Source organism: Canis lupus, chromosome 2, assembly GCF_003254725.2.
Source record: "Canis lupus dingo isolate Sandy chromosome 2, ASM325472v2, whole genome shotgun sequence".
Classification (NCBI taxonomy): domain Eukaryota; kingdom Metazoa; phylum Chordata; class Mammalia; order Carnivora; family Canidae; genus Canis; species Canis lupus.
Window position 1 is genome coordinate 72,631,263 of NC_064244.1, and position 19,915 is coordinate 72,651,177.

At 40.4% G+C, this 19,915-nt stretch overlaps 1 protein-coding gene across 2 annotated transcripts; it reads left to right on the top strand.

The window, feature by feature from the left end:
• The first annotated feature begins 326 nt into the window (after nucleotides 1–326).
• On the top strand, nucleotides 327–19,712 carry LOC112660499 (aurora kinase A and ninein interacting protein). Of its 2 annotated transcripts, none has more exons than XM_025448039.3 (3): nucleotides 327–486; nucleotides 16,052–16,190; nucleotides 18,066–19,712. In XM_025448039.3, exons 1-3 carry the CDS (start codon nucleotides 409–411, stop codon nucleotides 18,917–18,919), a joined length of 1,071 nt encoding a protein of 356 aa, XP_025303824.1. In that variant the 5' UTR covers nucleotides 327–408; the 3' UTR covers nucleotides 18,920–19,712. The 2 variants fall into 2 exon arrangements, with proteins under 2 accessions (XP_025303824.1, XP_035569911.1); XM_035714018.2 differs by lacking the exon at nucleotides 327–486 and adding an exon at nucleotides 15,244–15,267.
• Nucleotides 19,713–19,915: the final 203 nt, after the last annotated feature.

Here is a 19,915-nt window from a genome sequence, read left to right on the forward strand (position 1 = left end):
ATGGCTGTAAGGATGCAGCCGCGAGACTGGAAAACCCTGAGCCCGGGGTAGTTCTGTTTACAAGAAAGTGCAACTAACTTAGCGAAAAGAAATGCATGTTCCTTGTGCATCGCCGCGAGCACGTTCACACAGCCTCGGCGCGGTAAGTAACTCCGGAACCTCTGGGAACGTGAAGACCTGGGGACACGAAAGGTGCTCCCCGGAGGAGCCGAGCGCGTGGGGCGGGGCGCGGAGACAGGGGGCGGGGCGGGGGCGGGGCCGGGGGCGGGGCCTGCGTCGCGGGCCGCCGCGTAGCCCCGCCCCCGGCGTTGGCGCGAGATCCGAACGTCGGCGGAGGCCGTTACAGCCCTTCTGTGAGGCGGCGGGAGCGGGAGCCGGGGAGCTGTCGGCCGGGACGCGGCAGCGGCCATGAGGCGGAGGGGCCCCGAGGAGGAGGCCTGTGGCGTGTGGCTGGACGCGGCGGCCCTGAAGAGGCGGAGAGTGCAGGTGGGCCGCGGGCGTGAGAGGGTGTCGCCGGAGGGGTTGGGGCCTGGAGGCGTGAGAAGGCCGGTGCTGGAGGTCCGGTCGCGGGGGAGAAAGGAGCGGCGTGGGGAATTCTGAGGCGAGGGGGGCTGGAGCTTGCAGAGGGGTGAGAAATGGGGTTTGGGAAGAGCGGAGAGGCCCGGGGGCGGAAGGCCGGCGCGCTGTGGCCGGGTGAGGATGAGACGGGACACTAGGCTCCCGGGTGTGGGGAGAGGACGGAGAAAGAATTTGCCCTGAGGACATGTTGTTTTTGTTTGTTTTTTAACGGACAATACTGGACATTCGGTATCTTGTTAATTTCAGTCTTACGTCATAGTGATTTGATATTTTTAAACATTAAGAAATGATCCACTGTGGTTGCCATGGTCACCATACAAAGTTACGGTAATATTATTGACTATATTCCCTAGGCGGTACTTAGCCTCCCCATGACTTCTTTTCTTTTTTTTTTTTAATAAATTAATTTTTTATTGGTGTTCAATTTACCAACATACAGAATAACACCCAGTGCTCATCCCGTCAAGTGTCCCCCTCAGTGCCCGTCACCCACTCACCCCCACCCCCCGCCCTCCTCCCCTCCCACCACCCCTAGTTCGTTTCCCAGAGTTAGGAGTCTTTACCCATGATTTATTTTCTAACTGGAAGTTTGTGCCTCTTAATCCTCTTCACCTGTTTCTTCTCCTCCCCAGCCCCTCCCCCCGCCCCCAACAGTTTGTTTCCTATACCTGAGAGTCTGTTTCTGTTTCGATTTGTTATTTAGATTTTCCACATACAGGTGATGTCATACATTGTCTTTTTCCGAATGACTTATCTCACTTAGCCTAATACCTACTAGGTGCATCCATGCCGTCAAGAATGGCAAGACTTCGTGCTTTATGGCTGTGTAATATTTCACTGGATATATTTACCACATCTTCTTTACCCGTCCCTCTATTGATGGACACTTGGGTCGTGTCCATATCTTGCCTCTTGTAAATAGGGGCATATATATCTCTTCCATTTGGTGTTTTCATTCTCTTCAGATAAATATCCGGAAGTGGAATTACTGGATCATATGGTATTTTTAATTTTTTGAGGATCTTCCATATTGTTTTCCATAGTTGCACCAATTTACATTTCCCAGCTAGTTCATGAGGGTTCCCTTTTCTCCACATCCTCTCCAACACTTGTTATTTTTGTCTTTTTGTTGATAGCCATTCTAAAAGGTGTGGGGTAATATCTCATTGTGGCTTTGATTTGCATTTTCCTGATGGATAGTGATGTTGAGCACCTTTTCATGTCTGAGTTGGCCATCTGGGTGTTGTCTCTGGAAATAAGTCAAGTCCTCTGCCCATTTTTAAATTTTTTTTTTATATTTATATATTTTGGATGTTAACCCTTTATCAGATGTGTGATTTTCAAATATCTTCTCCCATTCAATAGGTTGTCTTTCTGTTTTGTTGATGGTTTCCTTTGCTCTGCAAAAAGTTTTTAGTTTAATCCTTTTTTTTTTAAATTTATTTTTTATTGGTGTTCAATTTACTAACATACAGAATAACCCCCAGTGCCCGTCACCGATTCACTCCCACCCCCCGCCCTCCTCCCCTTCTACCACCCCTAGTTCGTTTCCCAGAGTTAGCAGTCTTTACATTCTGTCTCCCTTTCTGATATTTCCCACACATTTCTTCTCCCTTCCCTTATATTCCCTTTCACTATTATTTATATTCCCCAAATGTTTAATGTAATCCTATTTGTTATTTTAACTTTTGTTGCCCTTGCCTGAGGAGATTGATTCAAAGAAATACTGCTAAGACTGATGTCAAAGAGCTTACTGCCCATCTTCTATCTTCTAAGAGTTTTATGGCTTCAGGTTTTAACATTCAAGTCTTTAATCCATTTTGAATTTATTTTTATATATGGTATAAGATAGTTTCATTCTTTTGCATGTAGTTTGTCCAGTTTTCCCAGAATCATTTATTGAAGAGACAAGACTGTCTTCCCCATTGTATATTCTTGCCTCCTTTGTAGTAGATTAATTGACCATATATGTGTGGGTTCATTTATGGGCCCTCAGTTCTGTTCTATTTATGTATGAGTCTGTCTTTGTGTTAGTACCATACTGTTTTGATTATTATTGCTTTGTATAAGTATAGTTCCAAATCAGGGAGCATGATACTTACGTAAAGCTTTGATCTTTCTCAACATTGCTTTGCCTATATGGGGTTCCATACAAATTTTAGGATAATTTTGTTCTAGTTTTGCAAAAAATGGTATTTTGATGGACTGTACTGAATTTGTAGATTGCTTTGGCTAGTATGGATGTTTTAACTATATTAATTCTTCCAGTCCATGAGCACAAAGTATCTTCCCATTTATTTGTATCATCTTCAATTTCTTTCATCCATTTCCTACAGTCTTTATAGGAAAGGTCTTTCACCTCTTTCATTACTAGGTATTTTATTCTTTTTGATGCAGCTGTAAATGGGATTATTTTCTTAATTTTTCTTTTATTCTTTTTGATGCAGCTGTAAATGGGATTATTCTTTAATAAATTAAATTCTTAATTTTTCTTTTTTCTTTTTTTTAAATACTGTTTTATGTAAAGAGATTTATTTTTTTTTAATTTATTTATGATAGTCACACAGAGAGAGAGAGAGAGGCAGAGACACAGGCAGAGGGAGAAGCAGGCTCCATGCACCGGGAGCCCGACGTGGGATTCGATCCCGGGGCTCCAAGATCGCGCCCTGGGCCAAAGGCAGGCGCTAAACCGCTACGCCACCCAGGGTTCCCGTTAATTTTTCTTTTTGATAGCTCATTATTAATGTAGAGAAATGCAACCCTAGTTGCATAGCTGTCGGTGGTGGTAGCTCCCTTCCTGAAACAGATCCTCTAAATTTTTTTAGGTAGTTGGGGGAAAGTCACCAGTTGTTCTTGAGCCTTGTGTTCCTTAAAAATGATCAGCCTAGGGCAACCCCAATGGCTTAGCGGTTTAGTGCCGCCTTCAGCCCAAGGCGTGATCCTGGAGGACTGGAATCGAGTCCCACGTCAGGCTCCCTGCATGGAGTTTGCTTCTCCCTCTGCCTGTGTCTCTGCCGTGCTCTCTCTCTGTTTCTAATAAATAAATAAAATATTTTAAAAAAATGATCAGCCTAAAATAATACATATGCCAAACAGACACATTTTGGGGTGGAAAATTTTGCTCTCCTACAGTGGCTACAACCTCCTGCACAAAGTAATTGAGGGCTATTAAAAAGCATCTTACAACTAAAGTCATTTTTTGGGAAAAAGCAAATGAACCACCTGTTCCTTTAAAAAAAAAATTATGTTTTTATTTGACAGAGCAAACATAAGCAAGGAGAGGGCAGAGAGAGGGGGAAAGCAGGCCCATCACTGCCCACAGCAAGGAGCCCATTGTGGGGCTCTATCCCAGGACATTGGGATCATGACCTGAGCCAAAGGCAGCCAGCCATTAACCGACTGAGCTATGCGGGTGTCCCCCAATTTTTTTATTTTTTATTTTTTATTTTTTTTTACTTAAAAATGTTTTGGGGTAGATACATTCATCTGGTACATAATTTAAAATGTATGTCAGTGATAGGCAGCAAAATATCTCCCTAATGCTTTTATTTATTTTAAAGATTTTATTTATTCATGAGAGACAGAGAGAAAGAGAGAGAGGCAGAGACACAGGCAGAGGGAGAAGCAGGCTTCACCCAGGGACCCTGATGCGGGACACGATCCCCAGTCTCCAGGATCAGGCCCTGGACTGAAGGTGGCACCAAACCGCTGAACTACCCGGGCTGCCCTCCCTGATGCTTTTAACCTTCCTTGGCCCATCTCAGAGGCCACAACTTTCTTGGGCATTCTTCCAAGGATAGTTATGTACAAGCAAACAGTATCTATTCTTATAAATAGTAGCATTTTCTACATTGTTCTGCAACTTGCTTTTTCTCACTTATTGGTTCTTATGTATCATTTCATATGCATCCACAAAGAACTCTTTTTCTTGCTTTTTTTTTTTTTTTAAGATTTTATTAATTGAAGAGGGAGAGAGAACACAAGTTGGGGAGAGGGGCAGAGGGAGAAACAGCACCCCCCCTCCCCCAGCAAGGAGACTATTTCAGGGCTCCATCTTAAGACCCCAGGATCATAACCTGAGTCAAAGATGATTAACTGACTGAGCCACCCAGGTGCCCCTCGCTCCCAGTGGTATCTGCTTGAGATTCTATCTCCCTCTCCCTCTGCTCCTCCCACTCATGCTTTCTCTAAAATGAATAAATAAATCTTAAAAAATTTTTTTTAACTTTGTTAAAAATTGGTTAACTTTTTAAGGCATTCAGCCCAGATCAGAATACTGAAGACTCTCTTTCACAGAATGTAGAAACCTGCCTTTTCCTAAAGTAGGTATCAAGTAGGCACACATATGTTTTGAGTTTTAATGTTAGTCATTAATAGGCAGTTGCTAGTGGCCAGTGTTTTAGAAAATATGCCCCTTCCCACTTGATCCTAAATAGAACTGTGCTATTTTGAGGTGAGTAATGAGGTGGTTCGTAGTCTAGCTGGAAAATAGATGCTTATGTTTGAGTGAGTTTGCTTCTCTCTTGGTACCACAGAGGCATGGCAAGCTTGGCCTCATTACCTAGGCCTTGGTATGGAGGATACTCTATTTATTTTCATTTCAGCTTTTTTAGTAGGAGAGAAATATATGTTTGTTTAAAAAAAAAAATCAGTATAGAATTATACTAAGTAAAAAAACAGAAGGCTTCACTGGTAGTAGCTACTTTTAACAATTTGGTATGCTTTGAGACATTTTCTATGTGTATAAATATATTTATTTCCCCCATAGATGAGATTATCTCGAGCATATTGTATTATTCACCTTTCACTAAATATATGATGGAGAACTTCCCATGTGAGACATGAGTTTTAGTATGAGTTTTTAAAAAGGCCATTTTAGTTTAAATGATTTTCAAATTTTGTATTTTAACTTTGCTACCTCTTTTAAAACATTGAGAAATATTTCTGAGATGTTTTTCTACACAATAAAGAGGTAAAAAGGTTTAGTATGTGTTTTGTATGTTTGCTGTCTCCCAGGTGTATTGTATTGTATTATATTTATTTATTTAATTTTATTTATTTATTCATGAGAGGCACACACACACACACACAGAGGCACAGACACAGGCAGAGGAAGAAGCAGGCTCCATTCCATGCAGAGAGCCTGACGTGGGACTCGATCCTGGGTCTCCAGGACCACACCCGGGACTGAAGGTGGTGCTAAGCCACTGAACCACCCAGGCTGCCCTAAAATATCATTATAACTCAAAAATAATTTCTATTTTGTTTTCACTTGTAATGCAATTTAGTTTCTAACCCTTGAAATATATGTAGCAGAGAAGTGGGACTAACTAAGAAGGGGACAGAAATAAGAAGATAACAGAAATCTTGGCTGAGTCATGAATGGTTTCTGATAGCCTTGGCAGAATAATGAATGCCACCGTGACATTCTGCACCTTCACCAACATTCAGTCCATCAGCATTTTGGACTATGCCTTCACATGTGTTCAGAATCTCATAATTTCCTACTTCTTCTGCCACTGTTGCCTGACCCAGAATGAGAGTGACCCTTTGCTCACTGTTAACTTTAAAACTGTCTAGTGGTTTCCTATCTTCTGGTAAAAAAACAGAATCTCTGAGGCCTGCAAGGCACAATTTGCCCATGTATGTTGGCCCTGTCATACATTTTAGACCTCATCTACTACTCTTCTCTCTCCCTCACTCTGCTCTTGTCATACTGGCCTTCTTGCTAGTCTTTAAGCCAAGTACACTTCTGCAGGGACCTTTGTACACCTTCTAATACATAGGGATTAAAATTGCCACATGGCTCTGCTCTTTCATTTGTTCAGATGTGAACTTATCACTGAGTCCATTTCTTAACCACCATAAAATAGCCTTTCTTTTATCCCCTACCCCCTATAGTCCCTAACACCTTAGTCTTGCTTTATTTTTCTCCATAGCCCTTTTACTATCAGGTGTACTACAGACTGTATATTTACTTGTTCATTTATGGTGTTCCCCTACTGGAATGAAAGTTCCATTAGGCAGGCCTTCAAACAGTGGCACATGGTAGGTACTCAGTACAAATTTATTGAATGAGTGAATGAATTAGTCCAACTGAGCTTTGCTTTCAGAAAACCTTTTAAATGTGGTCATAGTTGCTTATTCTGTCTTTCTCACTCTGATGAGAAGATAAGTGGGAGGACTTAGAGCTTTTTAGAGCAAAGATGGACTGGAAAAGACCTCTAGTAAAATGGCAGTTAAAGCATGTACTTAACATGGGTACTTGGGTGGTTCAGTTGGTTGGGCCTCTTGGTTTCGGCTCAGGTCATGATCTCAGGGTTGTGAGATCAAGCCCCACATTGGACTCCTTGCTCAGCAGTCTGCTTGAGATTCTTTCTCTCTCCCTCTGCCCCCTCCCTCAAATAAATAAATCTTGAAAAAAAAAGTGTGTACTTAGCAACAAAATTATATTTAAAATATCATTATAACTCAAAAATAATTTCTATTTCTTTTTCAGTTTGTAATGCAATTTAGTTTAGGATCCTGTTAGGATCAGTACTGTAAGACTGATATAAGGGTCTGTAAATGTAACTTAACAAATGTTCATCAGTATGATCTTTAGTGGCTTATGGTTTATAAAACTTTTTACATTTATTATTCACTTAACTTTCTCAGTAGCTTTGTGAGGGAGGTGAGATTAGCTCAATTTTGCAGATGGAGAAATTGAAGTTCGTAGATTTGCTTCAGATCACATCAGAGTAAGTGTAGCTTGGTCCAGTGTGGTTTTTTTCATAATGTGTAAGGTGTCTTCAAATGATAAAAAGGTGAATAATGAATAAGATAGTTCTAACTCTGGCAGCATGGGATATGATAGGTACCCAAATAACTCTTAGACTATAAGTGCCTTTAGAGGCATAAGGAAGTTCTGTGTGTTTAGAGGAACATTTTATTATGGGTGGAGGGGTGGTGGTTTTAAAATATGTCCACAAATTTGTTGCTACACCTCTCTTTAAAAGATGGATGCTAAGTCTCCCCATCCCCAGGAGTGTGGGCCGTTCTTAGCATTTAGTGACTCTAATGAATAGAATGTGATGAAGTGTTAATCTTAGAATTCCAAGGTTAGGTCATAAACAGCATTGCAGCTTTAGCCTCATTCTCTCTTTAGGGGAAGTCAGCTGTCCTGTTGTGCAGACATGCAAGCAGCTCTATGGAGACATTCATGTGGTGAGGAACCTTACTGTGTTTGCTAACCATTGAATGAGTGTGCCACCTTGAAAGTATATATTGCACCTTGGTTGATGCCTTAAATGCAACCTAATGAGACTGCCAGAACCACGCAGATAGGCTGCTCTAAAGTTCCTGATGCATAGAAGTTGTGAGATAATAAATGTTGTTTAAAGTTGCTAAATTTTGTGGCAATTTATTAATGCAGCAGTTGAGCTAATACAGATTTTGGTTTTGGCTATGGAGTGCTACCTAACATAAACCTAAAATGGGGAAGTGGCTTTAGAATGGGGCAATGGCAGCTGGAAGGACTCTAAAGAAAGTGCTAGTGAAAGTGTGAAGAGCCCCTCCGCCCTAAGATTTTATATATTTATTTGAAAGCGAGTGCGAGTGAGAGAGCACAAGCAGGGGAGCAGCAGAGGAAGGAGGAAAAGCAGATTCCCCACTGAGCAGGGAGCCTGATATGGGGCTCGATCCCAGGACCCTGAGATCATGGCCTGCTCCAAAGGCAGCCCAGCCCCTTAACCAACTGAGCCACCCAGGTGCCCCACTTGAAGATCTTTTAGGAAACTATTTCTAGAGCTAGGATGGTCTTTGAGGAGGCAGTGGATGAGAGTTTAAAGGAAAGTGAGATAATCTTACTGGAAACTAGAGGAAAGGGGATCCTTGTTATGTAGTGACAGAAGATTACTATAACTATTGTTGGCTGTAGTAAGGTGGAAGGTAGAAAATGTACCTAAGGAACTGGGTGATGTGATGTAGCTAGGGAGATTTCTAGGCAGTGTTGAAGGTGCTACCTGGTTTCTTCTTGCTGGTTATAGCAAAGTGCCAGAGGAGAGAGAGAAGCTAAATGAAAACTGGTAAACAAAAAAGGAGCCTAGGCTTGCTGGTTTTGAAAATTCTTAGCCTCTTCAGGTGGTACACAGTCGACTTTACTTTGTAGGAAGTTTCCAAATTGTTAATCTCTTTACTTGTTATAGGTCTATTCAGATACACACATGGAAAGATAGTCAATATTAAATAGTTTCTTTTTTTTAATTTTAATTTAATTTTATTTTTTTAAATATTTATTTATTCATGAGAGACAGAGAGAGGCAGAGACACAAGCAGAGGGAGAAGCAGGCTCCATACAGGGAGCCCGACGTGGGACTCGATCCCGGGACTCCAAGGATCATGCTCCGGGCCAAAGGCAGGCGCCAAACCACTGAGCCACCCAGGGATCCCCTCTTTTTTTTTTTTTTTTAAAGATATTCATTCATTCATTCATTCATTCATTCATTCATTCATTCATGAGAGACAGAGAGGTAGAGACACAGGCAGAGGGAGAAGCAGGCTCCATGCAAGGAGCCCGACCTGGGACCTGATCCTGGGTCTCCAGGATAAATCCCTGGGCTGAAGGCAGCGGTAAACCGCGGAGCCACCCGGGCTGCCCTAAGATTTTATTTTTAAGTAATCTCTACACCCAGCACTTAAACTCACAATCCTGAGAGCAAGAGTTGTAAGCTCCAGTGACTGAGCCAGACGGGTGCCCCTTAAATACATTTTTATTCATTCATTCATTCATTCATTCATTTATTTATTTATTTTTTAAATTTGTTTTTTATTTATTTTTTTTATGATAGTCACACACAGAGAGAGAGAGAGAGAGAGAGAGGCTGAGACACAGGCAGAGGGAGAAGCAGGCTCCATGCACCGGGAGCCCGATGTGGGATTCGATCCCGGGTCTCCAGGATCACACCTGGGCCAAAGGCAGGCGCCAAACTGCTGCGCCACCCAGGGATCCCCCCTTAAATACATTTTTAAACTGTGACTTTAGTCCAGTTATTTGCATCCCTTAGTATCTCCTTTTTAAAAGGACCTTTGCATTTTTCCTTTAGTTCCATTTACATTTCGGAGCCAGAAATTGGGACCGGAGTAAGTAGACGATTAGTAGAGAAAGAGTAAAAAATAGCTCTTGTTTTGAAATTGAGAGAATAGATATAATATAGGCCAATTGTGTGTATAGTTGAGCCTTGAACAAAACGAGTTTGAAATGCGTGGGTCCACTTATGTGGATTTTTTCTGGTAAATACAGTTAAGTACTGTAAACATATTTTCTCTTCCTTATGATTTTCTTAATATTTTCTCTAGCTTTATTGTAAGAATACATATAATGTACAAAGTATGTGTTTATCGAAATATGTGTTATCAACAAGGCTTTTGGTCAACAGTAGGCTATTAATAGTTAAGGTTTTGGGGAGTCAGAAGTTATATGCGGATTTTCAACTATGCGTGGAGGTGGTGACCCTAACATTGTTCAAGGGTCAACTATATATTGTGTGTATGTGCACACACAGACAGTACTACTTTTCATAAAGTTGACACCCTCCAGGGGTACTTGGGGATTTGCTCCAGAGTAGAGGTTTCTATTCCATTGCATTTTATTTGAGGCTTCTACTTTCCAGTGTAAGTGAGCTCTTCTTTCTTGCATGGGACCATTACCTTTCTATTGAGAGGGTCACATTTAGCTATTGCTGTATTGGAGTAGTTAAAATTGGGAGGTTTAAACAGATCTTTATTTATTTATTTTTTTTTAATATTTTTTTAATTTTATTTATTTATTTATTTATGATAGTCACAGAGAGAGAGAGAGAGAGGCAGAGACACAGGCAGAGGGAGAAGCAGGCTCCATGCACCGGAAGCCCGATGTGGGACTCGATCCCGGATCTCCAGGATCGCGCCCTGGGCCAAAGGCAGGCGCCAAACCGCTGCGCCACCCAGGGATCCCCTAAACAGATCTTTAATACATAATCTTGTTAGGGCAAAACTGATGGCAAATGTCTGAAAACACTGTACGTGATCTTTGACATGTGTGACATCCTTTAAGAAAAATTAGCAAGAAATACCCTTTTATAAGACTTACTAATGAAATGGTAATGGATGTAGACCTATCTGGTCTCCAGATTAGGAGTTGTGATATTTGGGACACCTGGGTGGCTTAGCGATTGAGCATCTATTTGCCTTTGGTTCAGGGCGTGATCCCGGAGTTCCGGGATCAAGTCCCACATCGGGCTCCCTGCATAGAGCCTGCTTCTCTCTCTGCCTATGTCTCTGCCTCTCTCTCTCCCTCCATGTCTTTCATGAATAAATACAATCTTAAAAAAAAAAAAAATTCTGATAGTTAAAAGGAATTGCTTTTTTCTCCTATTCCTCTTGAGTTTTCATTAGGTTTGGATGAAAAATCAGTGCCAAGCGGTTCTAGAGAATATTCTTGCAATAAATTTAGTATTGTTAGAGTACTTTGGGAAGAAAGCCTTCAATTTTCAGTGGGTATACCACTCATCTCATCTGTGCTCTGGACCTTATGTGTGACATCAATTACAGTGACAGGAGCTCATCTTCACTTTGATCAGAGTACTGGAAAAGCGTTAATGTTTCCTGAGAGCTTTGTTAATGTTGAAAATATGAGTATATATATATATACACACACACACACACATATGTTTTTTAACCAGACTGTGTCCTTCCTGTGTATCTACCTTCTTCCTAAAATATTTATTGAGTTGAGTATTATGTGTATTAAGCTAGTTCTGTGGAGGACAGGATAAAAAGTATGTGAATCAAATGTTGATGCCAGGATTTTGTTAATAAGTCTTGAAATACCAAGTGATAAATGTCAAATTTAGAAAAGGAAGAGATCACTCTGTGCGAATCAGGAATGGTTGGGGCTTAGCTGAAGTAAATGTAGCATTTCAGACTTGTGTGTGAAAAAGGCCCTTCTGTGTGAGGCACAGAAATGAGGAAGGTAGAGGCCATAATAGGGACTGGAATGTGGATATTATGCTATAGTATACATGAAGAGGTTTTGGTAATGGAGAAAAGGGTAAACTGGAATTGTACTGTTGTGTGTAGTCTGAGAGTCAGTACTTTATAAGGTAGTAGAGAAACTACTGACATTTTGAGCAAGATGGTGTGCTCTCAGTTGTGCTAGAGGGAGGTTAATCTAGATATTAGTGTGGGTGTGGGACTGATTGAAAGGTATTGAGTGGGGGCCTGACCAGTTAAGAGACTATTGTATTAGTCTAGGACTGGGCAAGAGTTTATGAAGTTCTGAACTAGGTTAGTGTGTCATTTGTTTCGCAGGTTTGGAGAGTTTGAGGCAAGTTTTGGATGAATGCTTTATTTCTATTCATTCAGCAAAGCTGATTTATGTTGTTGGAGATGATGGGAATCCTGACAGTTTTTCTTGGTCAGACTTCTTAAACAGTCTTCCTTAGGGCATCCTTATTAGGTAATATCATCCTTTTAGTGTGACTTGATAAGGCATGATAGTGACTGACTGGAAAAGGTTTTCTTTGAGAGACTGAGGAGGATGGGCTATTTGGAGAAGTGGGAAGAGATGAGTATGGAACCTCAGAAGCCTAAGAGAGAGTACAAGCTGGGTGGGGGGAGGCGTGGAGCAGAGGGAGAAGCAGACTCCCTGCAGAGCAGGGAGTCCAACAACTCATCTTGATTTCTGGACCCTGGGATCATGACTTGAGCTGAAGGCAGACACTTAACTGACTGACCCACCAAGGTGCCTTGTCCTTAATCAATTTTGAGGGTTTTTTTGTGTGTGTGTGTATGGTATAATTAAGTGGTCTGGTTTCATTCTTCTGAATGTAGCTGTCTAGTTTTCCCAACACCATTTATTGAAGACACTTCTTCCCATTGCATAGTCTTGCCTCTTTTATTGATTAATTGGCATATTTATTTCTGAGTTTTCTATTTTGTTCAGTTGACCTGTGTATCTGTTTTTATACCAGTACCATACTGTTTTTTTTTTTTTTTCATACTGTTTTGATTACTACAACTTTGTAGTATTTGAAATCTGGAATTTTGATACTTCAGCTCTGTTTTTCTTTTTCAAGATTGCTTTGGCTATTCAGAATCCTTTGTGGTTCTTTTTATTTTTTTTTTTAAGATTTTTTAAATTTATTTATTCATGATAGTTACACAGAGAGAGACAGAGAGGCAGAGACACAGGCAGAGGGAGAAGCAGGCTCCACGCAGGGAGCCCGACGTGGGATTCGATCCCAGGCCTCCATGATCGCGCCCCGAGCCAAAGGCAGGCGCCAAACCGCTGCGCCACCCAGGGATCCCTCCTTTGTGGTTCTTTTTTTTTTTGTTTTTTTTTGGTTTTTTTTTTTTTTTTTTCCTTTGTGGTTCTGTACAAATTTTAGGATTGTTTATTCTAGTTCTATGGAAAAATACTGTTTTGTATTTTGATAGAGATTGCATTTAATTTATAGATTGCTTTGGGTAGTAGGGACATTTTGACAATATTTGTTCTTTCAGTCCATGAGCACAGAATATCTTTTCATTTGCTTGTGTTGTCTTCGATTTCTTTCATTAGAGTTTTATAGTTTTCAGAGTACATGTCTTTCATCTCCTTGGCTAAGTTTATTCCTAGATATTTTATTTTGGTGCAATTATAAATGGGATTGTTTTCTTAAGTTCTCTTTCTGCTGTTTCATTATTAGTATATAGAAATGCAGTGGGTTTCTGTACACTGATTTTTGTATCCTTTAACTTTATTGAATTAATTTATCAGTTTTAGTTTTTTGGTGGAGTCTTTAGGGTTTTCTATATATAGTATCTTGTCATCTGCAAATAGTGAAAGTTTTACTTCTTCCTTGCCAATTTGGATGTTTTGTATTCATTTTTCTTGTCTGATTGCTGTGGCTAGGACTTCCAATACTATGTTGAATAGAAGTGGTGAGAGTGGACATCTTTCTCTTATTCCTGACCATAGGGGAAAAGCTCTCATTTTTTTTCACCATTGAGTATGATGTCAGTTGTGATTTATTCTGTTGAAGTATGTTCTCTCTAAACCTACTTTGTTGAGGGTTTTTGAATAGATAATGTATTTTGTCAAATGCTTTTTTCGCATTTACTGAAATGATCATTTAGTTTTTATCCTCTTATTGATGTGATAGATATGTCGATTGATTTGTGAATATTGAACCACCCTTGCATCCCAGGGATAAATCCCACTTGATTGTGGTGAGTGATTTTTTTTTTAATGTATTGTTTTTTTAAATGTATTGTTGATTGGGTTTGCTAATATTTTGTTGAGGATTTTTGCCTTCATCAGAGATACTGGCCCGTAGTTCTCTATTTTTGTAATATCTTGATCTGGCTTTGATATCAGGGTAATGCTGGCTTCATAGAATGAATTTGGAAATTTCCTTCTTCTGTTTTTGGTAATAGTTTGAGAAGAGTAGATACGAGCTCTTTTTTTTAAGTGTTTGGTAGAATTCACCTGGGAAGCTGTCTCGTCCTGGACTTCTGTTTGTTGGGAACTTTTGATTACCAATTCAGTTTTACTGCTCTTAGTTTGTTCAAATTTTCTATTTCTTCGGATTCAGTTTTGGGAGGTTATCTGTTTTTAGGAATTTATTCATTTCTTTCGAGGTTGTCCTGATTATTGGCATATAATTTTTCATAATATTCTCTTAGAATCCTTTGTATTTGTGTTGTAGGACTAGTATTCTTGTAGTCATTTAAATAACTATTATTAGTCTGTCTTTTCCCTTAAGCTGTAAGCTTTACCAGGGCAAAAACAATCTGTTTTGTTCATTAGTATATTCCAAGCACCTAGCATATAGGTGCTAAAATATTTGCTGGCCTTGAGAGCTTGTTTGGAGGTTCTAGCAGGGGAACGCAGCTACTCGTATACCCTTGTAGTTTCACATATCTAGGATGTGTCTCTTATAAAATTTAGAGATTCATGTGCCTGCTTGGGCTTCCTCATGGCATGGTGGCCAGGTTCTAAGAATGAGCATCTCAAGAAAGCAAGACAAGAGTACATGGCATTTTTATGACCTAGTTTTGGAAACCGTGTAATGTTACTTCTAATCACACTTTATGGGTTGGACAGTCACAAAATTCTTCCCAAGTTCAAGGTGAGGGAATATGGACTTCACAACTTGAGAGAAGTGGCAACCTCAGTTTCTCCAAATTCCAATCTCAATGTATTCATTTAATCCAGAGTACAGTGCCTGAGTACTTTGTCCGTATATTTTGGTCTGTCAAGTGATTCCAGGCAGAAAGCTAGAGTCATCATAGGGCTCACCTCATTTGTTTTCCTTCTTTCAGAGCTCACAATCTAATGCATTTCCTGTTGTCCACCGTCTAATACCAGTTGTTCCATGTATTTTACCCAGTTTTCTAGTTTTGCATGATTGAGGGAAAAGTTCCACACAAGTACTGCAAATCAAAGAATGAGTTTTATACCAAGGATTTTTCTTTTTTTATCCACTTAAGGTACATTTTAATTTCCAATGTAAAAATGATATCAACTTTGGGCTAGAATTAATAATCTGAGTTCAAGTTTCAGACCTATCTCCAACTTGCAGCATGAATACTGGCAAATCTCATTTCTTCTTTGGCTCTCACATAAACTGAATTGAATATAAATTACCCTGTTCTCAGGGTTACTTCTCAGGCATTCCATAACAAGTAAGTGGAAATAAAAACAAATCACACTAAATAAAGATTAGGTTATATTTATAGTCGACAAAACTTACTTCCCAAACCTTTTCTGGTACGAATTCATACTACGAAGTATAAATGGGCTATGAGTATATAAGACTGTTGTTTCTCTGCTCTTCTTCCTAAGAGCAATAATAACTTCTTCCTAATAACCAATTAGTATTGAATCTCAGGAACTGTATAAACCTTTTATGTGAATTAACTCACCAAATCCTCATAAAGCCCTATGTGATAGATACTTTACTGTCCCCGTTTCACACCTGAGAATGAGACCTAGATTAAGCAACTTGTGAGGGTCACACAATAAGTAGCAGTGGCAGAATTGGGATTGATTGGAACCCAAGCTGTGTGAGCCATGCTTTTAACCATATGTGACTATTTGAAAACCACTAAAAATGTGTCAAATGCAGATGTAGAATCATTAGTTCTCTTTAAATGTAAGAGAGTATCATCCCTGGAATCACTCCAACAAATCTTGTTTCTTTAGTCAGCGTGACTTATTTCTGTGGGGAAGCAGAAAGATTGTGCTATAGTTGGAATATGTGATTTCCTGAGAAAAACAAACATCATCATTGTGGCAGGAAATGGTAGATGATGATGTACAGCAAAAACTACCCAGAGAGTAGTATAGGAGTGGAATCCAAAGGGTCTAGTGCGGTTCCATGAGGGTCGCAGGTATATTGAATCTCTTCTGTTTGGCAGTTGTTTTGATATTAACAGGTTCTATTATTCTTTTTCTCCCCCTTCTCAGACACATTTAATGAAGCCAAGCACCCAAATGCTAAAACTCTTTTCTGGAGAGAAAAAGGCTAAGATTTCTTTAACTCAAAGAATTCCACCTACAGGCATTCGGCAGACCAGCATTGCTTCCTTCTTCACCTTGCAGCCAGGTATGATGACCCGCCTGGGAATATCCAGGGAGCAAAAGGGAGTGTGTGCATTTTTCCATGCTGGAAAATTTATGAGAAGTGTGACACCAGTTAAACTTAGCTAACTTATTAGAAGAGGATATCAAACAACAGAACATCCTCTTCTCCAAAACAATATATACATGCTTTTACCAACATTTTCTAATTCTGTGTGCTCAGTCTAATATTAAATATTTGTATTCCCTGACAGAGCAGTGAGGAGAAAGTATGCTTGGGGAGTTAGGGGGTACAGGGGAGCTGACCTGCCATTAGTAGTTAGATAAATGTCTTGGATTGGCCATAATGAGCAGTCTATATAGGATTACTTGATAACGTATTTCTGTATAATGCTTCTCAAATTAGAGTTCAAAGATTTTTTTTTTCTTAGAAAGGTTCGCATAAAGTTGGCTTGTGTCTCGTCATCCTTTGGCAGTTCTTTTACATGTCCCTTTTCAGGGGATGAGCTGCCTCAGAGCAGGCTGGGGCTTACAGACTAGGGTGTCTGCCAGTTGGAGGGTTTTGAGTGAAGAGCTCTACCTCTTGATGCGATTCCCAGGATTGCTTTGCATAAATCTTCAAAATTTACTCCCACTGCCCCAAATAGAAACTTAAAGTAAGCACCCTTTTGCTTTAAGTAACAAGGGCAGATTTTTTGCAGGGACACTTTTGATTGTTATTGTTGTTTTTTTTAATAGGCTCCATGTCCACCATGGAGCCCAATATGGGGCTTGAATTCTCAACTCAAGATCAAGACCTGAGATCAAGAGTTGGATGTGTAACCAACCAAGCCACTCAAGCACCCCTTGTAATTTCAGAATTCTAGTATATTCTATAATGTATTGAATTCTTAGGCAAAGTTGAGAAATCTTTCACAAAACACTTTTTGTAGGATAATTCTTGTTGGAGAGGGAAAAAGGAAATCATTCAGCTTTGTAATTAGATCTTGTAATTAGATTTGAGGGGGAAGTGGGAAATTCACATTATTATTCATCCTTAAGGTAGAAGAGGATCCATTCCATGTCTGATAAAGTGGACAGGTTGGACACTAGTAGTTGTTTCTTAATATTGTCTTTCTAGCTAGTTGACTTAGCATCTAATTGTCTTTATTCCCTTCCCCAGGCAATGTTTGCAGAGTGGAGGATCTAATGTTCTTTGGACTGTCAATAGAGGGTTTTTTAGAGTTGGCTGGTTAGTGTGATCTTAGTAACCTTACAAAAATTGTATTGTGCTTACTTCTCAAAAAGGATAATATCCAGGAATCTATATTGGGCCAGGACCACTATTTAACAGAAACCATATTAAATAAAAAACAAAACACAAAACTGATGTGCCCTGTTAATCAGACCCCATAAATGAAAACACAGCTGAGAAAAGTAGGCTGTGGTTTGAGTATACCTACCATGTTTGACTTTATTAGGTCATTAGAAGCATCCGTATATTTGAGTAGCGCAGTACAAGGTCTGTGTTTTAGAAGGATCATTCTGGAGAAAGTAGAAAGTGAAAGCAGGAAGATCATGGGATGTCTGAGTGGCTCAGTCAGTTAAGCATCTGGTTTGCCTTCAGCTCAGGTCATGATCTCTGGGTCCTGGGATTGAGCCCAACATGGGGCTCCCTGCCCAGTGGGGGAGTCTGGTTCTCCACCCCGCCCCCCCACCATGCTCTCTCTTTTCTCTCTCAAATAAAAAAAAAAAATAAAAAAAATAAAAAAAGTAAGATCAGCTACAAAGGTGTGTGACAAGTCTAAGGCCCCTGTGCTAGGTAGTGACAGTAGCTGATACTAATTTCAGAAAAAGCCAGCTAAATCCTGCTTAAGGTAGAGATTTCCTGCAGAATAATTATTCACATCTGTCTTACTAGGAAAGACAAATGGTGGTGACCAGAGGAGAGTTTCATCTCATACAGAGAGTCAGACCAACAAAGAATCTAAGAAAGATGCAACCCATCTAGATCATCTGATCCAGGGCTTGGAGGATGATTGCATGGCACCCCCATTAGCCACTTCAACCCCTGCAGATACCCAGGAAGCTGAACTTTCTTCTCGGTCCCTCCAGGCTTCTGGCCACCACAGAATGGGAACTGCATTTTTGACTGCGCTGTCTTTGCCCCAGCCTGATACCTTAGTCTGTGCTGGGAAGAATAAAGCCTCATTCTCTTGTTCCCTCGCTCAGAACTTGGAACATTCTCACTTGCTGGACCAAAAGGAAGGAGAGAAAGACCCTTCCTGGAAAAGGGAATGGCTTCATGGATCTAATAAAAAGAACTATCAGGATGTGCAGAGACATGTTCAACCACCTGGGGGCAAGGGCCTTCAGCTATTGGACAAGACCAAATTAGAAAAGGTGTCTGCCAAAGAAACCACCCAAACCCCCATCCTCTTTCAAAACTACAGGGATTCCTGGAATGGAGAAGACACAGATTCTGGGAAACAAAGCCCTTATCCCGTCTCTGTGTTTTCCTGGGACAGTGAAAAGAATGACAAGGACTCCTGGAGTCAGCTTTTCACTGAGGATTCTCAGGGCCAGCGGGTCATTGCCCACAAGTCTAGAGCTCCTTTCCGAGATATAACTAACAACCAGGATCGGGGCTTAGGGCAGTTTCTTAACAGCTCTTGGGCTCAGTGCCAGGAGAAGCCCACTCAGTTAAATCTCCAGCCTGATTTGCTCTTTACCCAGGACTCTGAAGGTAATCAAGTTATCAGGCACCAAATCTAAATGTCTTTAAAATGGTTTGGTTCTAAAAGAAATGAGAGAGCCATAGGGAAATTTTGGGGGGTGGGAGAGACAAGGGATGAGGTTATTACTAAGCATTTTCTTTGTGTAAATAAAGCAGGTGGTGCCACTTGTTGAGAAAGTATGGGTTGGCATTGTATCTCTCCCTGAGGAAGAGGTTGCTGGTAAACTTGGACAAGGCTGTTCTAATGAGCACTGAGGAGCTAGGGGAGGTACTTATCCCTTCACTAAAGAGACAGTTGGAGGGAAATTATGTTGGTTAAGCCACTCTTTGCCCTTTCAGATGCCTGTCTGGAATGTTGCTTCTTATGGATGTGTGTTTTAATCTCTGGCTGTTACCTACTCAACCTTGGAACTGTTATTCTGGACACCTTTTTGAGTGATAAGGCAAAATCTCCTGGGGCCAGGTGTATGGGGGCAGGTAGGATAAAGAAATAAGTAGAAAGTAGAATGATGGTAGGGGTTTTTGTTTTTGAAGTAGGCTCCATGCCCAGTGTGGAGCCCAATGTAGGGCTTGAACTCGTGACATGAGATCAAGTTGGATGTCTAACTGACTGAGCCACCCAGGGTGCTACAATGGTAGGTTTTTAAAAACTGTTATTTTATTTTTGTGAGGACTTTACATTTTAAAGTCTTATACTCTATGTTTAAACATCTCCCTAAAAAAAAAAGCCTGTGCTGCCTAACAATCTAGATGTGATAATACCACTCTTCTATAAAGTATAAGAGAACTCCTTTGTAAAACTATGAACCCAAATAAATGGCTATTTACAAAGCTGACTCTGATGGTAATTAAAATATTACCATTTTATTTCTGAAAAAGCAACTTTTTAATAGTTATATGTTGTCATTGCCATAGGTCCCATCTCAACACCTGTGTTCTATTCAAGACGTTATCTACCAAGTGGCAGGTTCCCATGTTGCAGGTGTGCTACCTTATGAGGCTTAAACAGCCTCTATGGGGCAAGTATGTAGGTT